Source organism: Brachyistius frenatus, unplaced genomic scaffold (assembly GCF_029030835.1).
Source record: "Brachyistius frenatus isolate BFR_SWC_R1_liver_20210118 unplaced genomic scaffold, ASM2903083v1 Contig_68, whole genome shotgun sequence".
In the NCBI taxonomy this organism is placed as follows: Eukaryota; Metazoa; Chordata; class Actinopteri; family Embiotocidae; genus Brachyistius; species Brachyistius frenatus.
This window is the reverse complement of record NW_027210667.1, coordinates 404,779-416,788: the sequence shown is the minus strand read 5'-3', so window position 1 is coordinate 416,788 and position 12,010 is coordinate 404,779. Positions and strand designations below refer to the sequence as shown.

The 12,010-nt window shown below is 38.8% G+C and overlaps 1 protein-coding gene across 1 annotated transcript in view; it reads left to right on the top strand.

Moving 5' to 3' along the window:
• Positions 1-12,010, top strand: part of gbe1b (glucan (1,4-alpha-), branching enzyme 1b) — a 73,214-nt gene that overhangs the window by 39,762 nt on the left and 21,442 nt on the right. Inside the window, exon 13 of the mRNA XM_069707374.1 lies at positions 10,581-10,765. Coding sequence (XP_069563475.1) covers positions 10,581-10,765 — 185 coding nt within the window. The remainder of the gene's footprint in view (positions 1-10,580; positions 10,766-12,010) is intronic.

Sequence of the window (12,010 nt, the reverse complement as noted above, 5' to 3'; positions counted from 1 at the left end):
TCAAGTCATCATCCGAGCTAGAGCATGACTTTATCAAGGCCTGCGGGTAAAGATAATAAAGTGATAATTAATGATGTTGGAAGCTGACCTTGGTTGAGAGTAATTTGTTTCCTTGAATGTGCCATTCACTGGCTTAATGTGAATGGCGTTATACCTTTGATCCACAGCATTTTAGCTCCACCTGGTGACTAGGAGCTCCGGTCAAACTCCAAACAGTCAAAATATTTGTAAAATACCTTTGCTCCCTCTTTGGATTCAACATCACTGAATATTCACCACATTGTCTAGTTTTACTTGAGGAAAGGGAATGAAACACACTTTGAAATTCTGCTAGGTTGGTCGATCCTTGTGGGGAAAAGAAGTACAATAGCAGGTTCTCACTGGACAATTATAACAGGGCATTGTACAATGATTAAAATGTCAGAAAATTGACCCAATGTAGGCAGCTGAAGGACTATTGATAGTAATTATGTTTGATTTTCTGGCTGAAGTATAGCTCAAAGGCACTCTCTCTCTTTCCCATGGAAATTTGCTACATGTACGTTCAACCAATCAGTGCAGCTTCAGAACCATCAAGAGTTGATGAGTGGAAAACAGTACTTTAATAATCGATTTAACAACAATTCCCAGATGCAGTCAATCAGTCTTTTGTGAAAAACACACGATTTGCCATCCTTTTTGCACATTTCGATCATATTTTTTACAATGTCCACAAAGGTATACAGAAGTAGAAGAACAACCCTTTTAGGTGTCTCGTTTAGGTGTCCACGAGTATAGTCAATGCAATGTGTTTTTACAGGTCAAAAAGCTTTCGTCTGGCTACATAAATGACATAAAGGGGCATGCAACTCATGTTGTTATTTAGTATACTATATAGATATATAGTATACATATTTCTATACTCTACTATTTATAGTATACGATACTGTTATCTGCATTCATGTAGACATTTTTTGTAAAAACTTCAGAGTTCATCTAATTTGAAATTATGAAAAAACATTCTGTTTTTACACGAAACACATCCTTGTACTATTGTAGTGTTTCAAACATTCACAGCACAAGTTGGAAAAATACTGTATAAAATCCATAAGCTAATGACCAAATCAGCAAAACCTAAGTGGAATCAGAAGTTAGTAAAATCCTTGACTTAGAAAAACTACTTAGGCAAACTTTTTTTTTTTCTAACAATTTTATAGCAGATAAAATGTGGATACTATCAAATATGTCGACGTGCTCCTCCCTCGGTTATTTCTCATTTCTAATATATTCAAAATCGTTAGGAAGACCTGGAGGGCTTTTCATTGTGAATAAATATGTGATTTAATTATGATCCTTTTTCAAACAGCCAGTTGTGATTTTTCTATTTTTACTTTTGTATAATCTTGTTCTGCATAATTTCTTTGTCTTTGTTTTAGATTTAAAGAAAATCAAACTCAACTGTACCATTAAAGAGCCGTTTTAAAGAACAGGAAAAGTAAAACAAACTGTCCCTCTTCAAATGATAATTATATTCCCCTCCTTTAATTCAGATTTTGCTGAATAATTCAGATAAATAAAGCAAACTCACGATTCAAACTTTAATGTACTCTTTTCTGTGAAGTAATGCTCAGTGGTTTAAAGAGCAGAGATGTGGAAACAAGACAAGTAGCAGAAAAAGAGTCGCATTGTTCTCTCTTGAGGACTGCTGTCGGGCTGGGAAAATAATGCTGCTATCATAATGCGATAACCATGAAAAATAATTAAAGTTTTTTTTCTTGTTGAAAAATACAAAATCAAGAAACTTTAAAAAAAAGTTTCTAAATCTACAAAGACACATCTCACTGAAGTCCCACTGAGAACTTTCCCAAGTTCAAGCCATTAAATGAGCTATCATAATGTGATAACCATGAAAAAGAATTTAAAAAAAATGTTGTTGTTGAAAAATACAAAATCAAGAAACTTAAAAAAAAGTTTCTAAATCTACAAAGACGCATCTCACTGAAGTCCCACTGAGAACTTTCCCAAGTTCAAGCCATTAAATGAGCATTAGGGAAATGCTCGAGGAAAAAAAACAAACAAAGAAAATCAAGTAAATCTGAGATGACATGCCGTGTCAATGGATCAATGATGGTGGAGTCATTTAGCCGGTGCTGAGCAAAAGCAAATTGTTTGAGCAAGCAAATCAATTTGAAGTGCCTAGCCTAGAAAAACCCATTTATTTACTCATGACCAATAGCAAACACCACACAGCAGGAGGACAATGGGAGCATCCGTATTCGAGGTGCTGAGAGATGGATACTGTAAAGGATGTTGGAGCGTCAATGACATTAAAGCACCAAGTGGCGTGGCAGTAATGAAACGCCTCAGTGGTTTTATCATTACATCAGCAGGGACAAAATTGAAAGTGCTCGCACTTCCTGACTTTCAGGGCTCACAGAGACTTAAGATAACCTTGCGGATTTACAGTCTAAATTATTGAGCTAAGAACTTCTCCCAGCGCTTGGCATTCATGGAGAGCTACAATGCAACAGGCAACTATTATACCGCAGCCTTGGACAATGAATTGCAAGTAGCACTTCCTCCTCATACATTTCAAATTCATAATCCTACTGAGAGCTACCTGTGCTTTCAGGCTGGTGGTTTTGGATGAATGTGCCAATCCCACCTCTACTGTTGGCCCAGTAACACTGATTTAATGTGCAAACTTGGAGTGGGAGTGCAAATTAACACAGTAACAATAAATCAATCTAGCAAGTGCAAATAATCATTGCATTACGTCTGCATTTTTTTTTTTTTTTTTGCTTCTCTACTGCATCTAAAACCTTCTGTGACTTGTCTTTCCATCCCTTCTGATTCCCTCATTGATCTTTCTTTGCCAGAATCCGTCCAATGGAAAACACATTGATCCTTGGCTCCTTCTTGTGCTGCTAATTACTGAGGGGACTGTGTCACTGTCAGGCCCTTATCTGATGCAGGGCTGTGTAGAGGAGTAATGGGACGTGCCATCTGAAAAGCTGTTTGACATAACCTTCTGTAAACATAGTTGCCCCCTATTAATCATGTCATTATTGGATCTACTATAAATTTAATCATCAGCATTATCCAACAAGGTTTTTGACATTTTTCCAACCTTCAGCATGGGTGCAAAATTTCAGTGAGACTGCTTTAAGGAACTATTTTTTTTTAAAATTATTATTCAATGAAAATATTCCTCTCGCAGGGTAAAATTTAATCTGAGGATCAAACAGGTTGTTTTCAAATATCATTTACATAATGCTTTTATCAAACCCTTAACTAAACCCTAAATAATAAACTCTGAAAAAAGTAACGAGTGCTCTTTTCTAAACTTGCGTGTGTAAAGTCTCCACAGCATGCCAGCAGATCAGGGAGGTTGCACTGAGGTGCAGTGTTGCTTTAAGCTACATGTTAACTTTAGTATGCTAACATGCTCGCAAAGATGACTAAGGGCTATATTTTAACAATCTACTGTCTAAAGTGTGTGGCACAAGTTCATTTGGGTGCCATCGGCCCTATCAATAGTAATACTGTACTCACCAAGCTAGTTTCTGAGATCAAAGTTAAACCAGTAAAAAAAAATTTTTTTTTTAAATCCGGTCATTATTTACAGCAGTCTAGATCGTACAGGTTTTCAACAAAGCCCCAGGTTAGTGAAAACTGAAGAACAGCAAACAATACAACTGTTGGAGAAACTCTTCTATGTCAACTTCCTGAGTAAACCGTGACCTATCGTACTACATACTACATACTCATAACTGTGTGCACATATAATTTCCTTTGTAACACGCTGCCAGAACAGCAGTTCAGATAATCTGTCTGAACAGTTGGCTTGTACTTGTGTTTCTGGTCTTATCTGACTTATTTTCCGCCGGAAGTTGTAAAAAAAAAACTGGAATTATATTTGATTGATTGCAAACAATCTTTATATATAATACTCCTCATCATATTTTATGTCTGATAACTGTGCCTCCGATATATTATGATGATTTTGTTCGTGTGTATTAGGGTGAGAATTTATTATATTTCATTCTTGAAAATAATGTGCTTACTTCAGCTTTGAGGAGGCAGAGGAAGGTGATTATCATGGTGATTAATGCAGGCATATGGCAGGGACTTTGTAGTGTTGTCTTAGAGGAGAGGGAAACGATTACGTAATGGAGGTGTGTCCACTGTGTTCCTTCAAAGCTAATACCAAAAGAAGAGTCAGAGGCTTCCACAGGTTACTCAATCAACTCCTACTGGAAAACAATCATCTAATTTATGATAAATAGGCAAAAGAGCTCAGTGCCCTTATACCGTTCATGTAGTGTTGCTCTTTTCAGAGCTGTTATCAAAGCTGTATCTCGGCTCGCTGTCTTGGACAAAGATTTGCAGGCCGGTCACGTAAAAAAAAGTAATTTCTCCAACCCCTGTGTTTTTGTGCATTTTTTAATGCGTGTTGGTGTATGAACTGCCTCCACATGACACATTCTGTTAGACAGAAAATGGATAAGAAAGAATAGCTTAATGCTGCTTGCTCATTAATGAAAAGTCCTCATTGAAACATTTTCCTGCTGTTAAAAAAAACTTTCTTGTGCCTTTCTGGAGAGATTTTGTTTTGTGGTTGTCTTCTTACAGTATTGGTGCAGATCAAGTGTAGCCGAGTAGATGAAGTCACAACATGCTGAAGTTTTTAAAGTGCTGCATGAAGTAACAGTTTCTTTATATTCTTATTATTTTGCCAACTATTTTCTCATCTGTAGTTTATTTTCCTCGGTGTTAAACAAAGGGAAAAAAATGATCCATTGTTTCCTTTTGGTTCTACTCCATTTAGGGTTCACACTGACTTATTACAAACAAACCAAGAGCTGTAAACATAAAGTAACATGGACTGACAGGCAACTCATTCATTGAACAGTTTCAATGATGTATTTCGCATCATGAGCGCTGCATGGGCCCGTAGGGGAAAATCAAAATAGAATTTCTTTTAGTGACCGAAAGCAAGTGACACTGTGCTTACTGGAAGGGTGTATTTTTCATGAGCTGCAGTTAGGACTGTAACCTCACTTCATTTGTCATAAATAATGACTGAAGGCAGACAGAAATGAGCAGTATAATTTGAGGGAAATCGTTGTCATGATCAGCAGAGGAATATCACTTTTTCATTTAGCTCGGTCACATATCCACAATCACTGGCGGCTCTATGCGGACCAACACAGACCTACAGAAACCTTCTCAGTTGATCTTGGTGCATTTGTTTGTGAGGTTGTGGTAGGTCACTGCTATTAGAGCGGAGGCTGATGAGATTTTCCCTACTTTTACAAATATTTGATCATAAGTGACTGATAAATAAAATGTTTTGACCTCGTAACGGTGCTGTGAAAAGTGACGGGATCGTCACTGTTCTTAAATTCATGCCAAAGGAAACAAACTTCTCTTACAATCCACCCAATGGTGGTGGATTTCACTAAAATACAAAGTCATGGTGTCACAAGAATATTCAGCGGATGATCAAAGTCAGCTGGCTTTATTAGTCACTTCATCACTTTATCCCCTGTTGCTGCGTGGCGTGTTTTAATTTCGGCGTCCATGTTAACAGATTAGAGCAGCCACACCCCCTGCGTGAGACACTCATGCCTTTCATGTGTAAAATGTATAAAATAGACTCGGTGTCTATTTTTCACAAGCTAGCTAAGAAATATAGGAAAATGATCTGTTTATGTGCACTCTATAATCATAGCAAAAACCCAGTGTAGGCTCTAATTATATCATGGCGACACTTTACTAGGTGAAGGGCAGAGTTTCCCCCGCGGCACTCTCTCTCACTCCCTCTCTGTCTCGCTCTGAATGACGGTGAACACGAATCACTTGCCTGCTTTTTTGGTTATAACCTTTGGTCACCTGTCGCAACTCGAAATTTCGATACTGATGGCCATTATCAAAGGGAAGGTCATTGATCCACTGGTCGGACCTGCAGCAGAAAACACCGCAGCTGACACGCAGGCGGCGGATACACACATGCGACCGAGCTGCAGCTGAGCAGCGCGTTGCAGCCACACAAGCGGCGTCCCAGGCCTTAGAGAATACAACTGTCTGTAGAGTCTTTCATAGCATACATTTTTAAAATAATTCATTGAATAGTTGCTGAGATATTTCAGCACGGTGAACTGACTGCCTAAATAACAGTCTTTAGAGTCATGCCCCCTTAGCATGGCTGAAAATCTCACAAGAAATGTGTTGTAATGTCTCTGTCCTGGTCTGGAGGGGTGTACTGTTTTATTGAGAACCCTCAATAATTCATAATCTTTGATAATATTTTGCAAGTGTAAATGCACCACACACTGAAAACTTGCTTTGAAAGGTAACAAACGTTTGAAATGTTGTAGCTTGTGTCTTTATGGATGTGTTGTCGGTGGTGTGTGTAGTACAACAGCTTCTTTCATGGCTTTTCACAGCCTGAATTGTACATCGTATGACACTGCATTGATCCATTTCTCTCTTTTTTTTCACCAGAAAAAAATGTCTGTGGTTGCTCTCACTCCCACACACCTACACATCGTGTATGCAACACAGTGCAACACACACAGCCCATTTCCCTTGGGCGTGTTGAAAGTCATTGTGGGAAATGTAGGAGCTCAAAATTACCGTCGATGTTGACAAGCCAGGCTCAGGCTGGATACACCAAAATAGTAAATTATGCCTTGATTATCACATATCGATGTTTGACAGTGAAGGATTATCTGAACGTGGCGGGGTTTTTTTTTTCACGAGATTGAGTTCCCGGAGGTAATCATGGGGCTCATTCTGCTGCAGAGTGGTTGAGAGGACTCTGATATGCCTCTTTATATGTCATAATATGTGAAGGTTACTTTAATCCATGGAGCAATATGCATACTCTGACTGTATTTGTTTGGTGAAAAAAACACCTTTCTCGAAGAAAGATTCTCAAAATGTAGCATATCCTTGACATCATTCATTCTGCTCAATCCTCTTCAGATGGTGAAGTGGCGTGACAGTACAGAGTTTTCTTCGTGTAACACTTATTCTATTCTCTAAATACAAGTGAAGCCCTTAGACCAGGCACTGTTGGCTTAGCTGGTAGTTTCCTCTAATCTTTACTCTGAAAATGCATGAATAAGCTTATTCAATGCTATGAGGCTGTACTTGCATTGGATAGCATTGATGCAGCTCAAATAACACACCAGTGGAGGTCAAGTTGTTACTAAGCACAAATTTCCAAGATGACCCTGCAGTCACTGCAGACATTCAGAGTAGGTTACACCTGCTCTGGCCTAAATGTAGAGGTCATATAGCATATATCTATCAATACTGTAAAACTGTCATGTATTGTAGGAGCTCTCCAACCTCCTGCAGTGCACAGCGCAGACATGGCTGTTTCATCACTGGCCTGCAACAATTCAGTCCTCTACCGTGATAGTGCCTGGTGCACAGAACCATTGTTGTTACCAACAATAGTCCAGGGGTAGCTAGGATCTAACAGCACATTGTATTAGCCAATACAAGCCTTTTAGTTCAATTGATATTAGTAACCAAACAATTGCCCTTGTGTTTTTGTTGAACAGCAAAGTGGTGTGACTGTTGAGCAGATAGGAGGGATAATGAAGGCCCTCAAATGGCCGATTTTATTCTTTTCTTCGAGGCTCTGAAGACTTCGGGTTGTTGGCGAAATTGACATTTTAGACCAGAGGTCTCCAACCAGTAGCTCGCTAGCTAGTATGTGTGTGTTGAGTATCAATTTGTTAGTTTTTACATAATAGAAGCTCATTCAGCTGGTTTGGTGGAGCTCAGCTATGTGAATAAATATTACATTTCATTTTGTCGAAGTAGTTCTCGGAGGAAATAAGGTTGGAGAACGCTGTTTTAGACAGTTTCTCTGGTGGCAGCAGAATACTCTTCAGTGTTCAACTTCAATGTCTTTTTGCTTGAAGGCAGTCACTGCCTACCAGAGTTATCCATGGACGCCTGCAGCCGGCACCACGCCACTGCCCGCAGTAGCTCTAACATCCATGGTAGAACTTTTACTTCGGTGGATGCAAAAAACAACCGATGATGTCCAAGATGAGAGCCTTAATCTCCTGCCTGAACGCACAATTATAGAGGGCTCTGACTTTAAGAAAAGTGAATGAGAACCAACGTCAGTGTTATTTTGTTGGCTAAACTCAAGGCAGAGTGGTTATTTCATGAAAAAAAAAGAATGAAGCCTGCCACAAACAGAACTAGAACATCTCATCTCATCATATTATCCATGATCACCAAATAGAGCAGTTATATAAAGTGCACTATACTGATTTACCTCAAAATTGGTTCTCACCTCTCCTCCCTTAATACGTTCATGTTATATCTTATTGTTTGTGATTTGTGACCAACATATCTCAAAAATAAATGGTGGAGTGATGTAAAAATGAATGTGTAGCCGCACAATAAAAAAGCTGATTTAAAAAAAAAAAAAACGAATAACAACTACCTAACAATACAAATGTATTTGTTGACCCCTTGGCCTCCCCCCACAGTGCTCCAATAGGGCCAAACCTTTGACAGCATCATATCTACAAAACGGATCACATTTTTATGATTATAACACATATTACTGTCTACTTGTTGATTTATCTGACCTTCTGACTTACAGTATACCGTAGCACCAATGTTCCCAAAAGTCTGCCAATTTTAGATAAGTGTATCTCACGGCCTTTTACTAGCACAGCCACAAAACTTGTTTATCCTCCAAGAATTCAGGCAAATTACTTGTTCATGACTTCATATCTTTCTAAACCAAGATATATAATTTGCTGATGTGGAGCTACCGTGATGATCATGAGCTCAGAGCGATGATGAATTATTAGTTGAAATTTCAATTTATTTATTCATAGAACAGAGATATCCAGTGTGCCGGCTGCTTAAGTGTTTGATTTGCTGTATAAATTCTGTATTGCCTTTTAAAAAAGTAAAATTCTCATAGAAGAATATATTTCTAAATGGCAAAAATTTGTATTCAGTGTCTGAAGTATTTTTGCTCGCATGCAGTATTTTATCAAGTAAATTTAGTGACTAAACTTTACAGTTTGATAATTAGGAATATTTTGCATTAAAATGCAGTGCACATTGTTTGAACTCTGACTGGTGTACTTTTGCATGACATGTAATGAACAATGTTAAAAAAAAAATTCTCAAATCTTTATTTCCATTTGAAATCTTAACACAGAAATTTCCGATACACAATGAATGTGAATGAAGTGCCCACATTCCTCTTGGTGAAGTGTGGGTGTGTGTGTGGTGGGTGTGTGTGTGGTGGGGTTGTGGGGGGGGGGTCTGCCTTTGACTGGCCGTGTTGAGGTGTAATTCTCTGCTTAACATTTCAAGTTCCTTTGTGTGGAAGGCTTGTTATTCATGCAGGTGTCACAAGAAAAGGCTCTCCTTCTTTTTCTTTTCCTCCTCTCCTTCTCTTTTTACGTCTCTCTCTTTTTTTCTTCATGTCTTCGCTGCCCTAATTCTTACAAGCGCTGCAGTGGGCTTGTTCTGTTGGCAGTCCATTTCTTATTGTATGCCACTTCTTTAACACCTACATAATGTATTTCATTAGAATCTGCTGTCAGTCGCTGTCCGTTCCGCTTCATCCCATCACTCAGATTTTTTATTTTTGTATTTTATTTATTTATGGTACCATCTTCCTCTGTCTCTTGTCTGTGTTTCTTTCTCTGCCTGCAATTCAATTATCCTGACTGTTATTTTATGATGTTGTCATGACATCCGATGACTGATTCATTATCTCATCTCCTGGCGTGACAGGATAGTCACATCAGGCTTGTGCTTCCTACACTCCTACTGCATGCATTCAGTTTTGCAAAATGCAAACTAAAAGCTGTATAACTCTGTCCATCAGTGATGCAAGTCAGAAGTTTTGTATTCTCAGAGGGAGATTGCTTTCCCTGTTAATTAAAATAAATGAAGGGAAATGCACACCCTAATGGTGAGGTGGCAGAATGATACAGAATTTGTGATGTTTTCATAAACAACAGTGAGATAAAGAGAGCTCCCCTGATGAATCCCCTTATTTTGTGCTCATTTGTGTTGAACAGAGAATAATCCTTTGCTGTATCACCTCCTTTCTAACATTGATTTGAGGTGTTTCTATGTTAAGGACAAGTAATATTTAAACTATAATAATATATAAATATATCCTAGTTAATCAATTTGGCATATGAAAAAGTGAGACTTGAATGAAAGCCATGGGATGTATTTGCACAGCTTTTTCACTTTTTTCTATTCATGAAAGGGCACATTCTGGGTGACAGGAAGGTTGGCACAGTGTAGTTGGATAAAATGCTGCAAGAGCGCTGTGGCTCTGTTTTAATGTGGAAAGTACTAAACTCTGTTGGGGTTGTAAAAAGGTCGCCGACTGTTACTGACTCGGGTCTGTTTGATCTGTCTTTTTTTTTTCTTTTTTTTTGTCTTCCTAAAAATTGCTCAAAACCCCGAGAAGAAAAGAACCCTCAATATAGCACAGCGCGATGGAGTATGCTAATTCTCAGTGCGTGTGCCTTTCCCCTCATTATGTACATTCTTTAATAACACTCTCTGTGTTACAGGAAATGAGTTTGGCCATCCTGAGTGGCTGGATTTCCCCAGAGAGGGCAACAATCAGAGTTACCACTATGCCCGGCGGCAGTTTAACCTGGTGGATATGGATCAACTCCGCTACTGTCAGCTCTACGCCTTTGACCGGGACATGAACCGTACCGAAGACAAGTACGGCTGGCTGGCAGCCCCACCTGTAAGGACAGCACTCACTCACTGTACAGTGGTCTTTGTGCAGACACTCTATGTGACAAAATTGCGTACAAATTTTATGTCAGAGCACCCTTTTAATCACATACAGAATATGTATTAACTCTTTTGTATCCTCACAAGATTATTTGGCTCATATAAGATAATTGTTTTCAAGAATAATTGTAATTTAAAGCCTCCGTCTTCACACACCTGTATAGCTTTCGTCATTCAGAGTTCATTTTGGAAATGTCTTGTTTCTCTGGCTGCTGTCAAGTTGAAAAGTAATAGATTCCACTCTCTTCCTGGAGCGTCTGTCTTTGCCTGCAGTTGAAGGGAGAAAGAAATGATGTTTTTTCTCGTGAGGGGGCTGGTAGCGAAGTAATGGGATAATACAAATGGAGAGTGTGGCTAAATTGACAGGGATTAGAAGTGAGTGTGTGTGTAATTGATTCAGAAACACCCTCCCTTACATCCCTGGGAATCAGTCCTCAGATTACACTTCACCTTGCTATGTTACACTCTGACCTTCATGTTTCTCCATGACAGACAGACGAATGCAGCAGAGTCAGAAAAATATCAAAGAGCATAATTAGACACATGCCTGGTTCACAAGGATAATTTCTGCATATTGGTCTATCAGTCAAAAGTGTGTTGCGACTTACTGGAAGCTCCTACACCCTTTAGAGCTAGATGAGACAGAGTTTTGGAGGTAAGGCAAAGGAAAAGCAGAGTCTTACTGATTCCTCTGCTCCCTTTTGGTGAAATGGGAGGGAATGCTGATCCCAAAGGATGTCACTGGCAGGGAAGATGAATACATTTGGCTGCCATGCTGACCTGCTACATGCTGGGTGCTGTTTTTCTTGGCAGTTTCTGTGCTTATACTGTGACACGAGATGATGACAGCTCCACAATGTAGTCTTAAGACATCATCTAATTTCTTTCCTTGAATTATAACGTCAAATAATAGTTTATGTAGTGACAGTCTGACTACTTTAATTTCCGCTAAATTATATTGTCTGTAAAGCTTTGGGTAGCCAAAATCTGTTGGAAGCAGGAGGACCATCCATCACAAAGATAATATCTTAATTTTGCCTTTTTTACATGCGTTTATCTTGTTGAAGAGCATAACACTACATTAGGGCAATATGTACAGTATGTGTGTTATGGAAGGCTCAAGAGCATGCACAGGTAATTACATTTTCTCTTTTTCCAAGTTGTGAAAAAGAAAGAATGAAACAAGGTTCTTTTT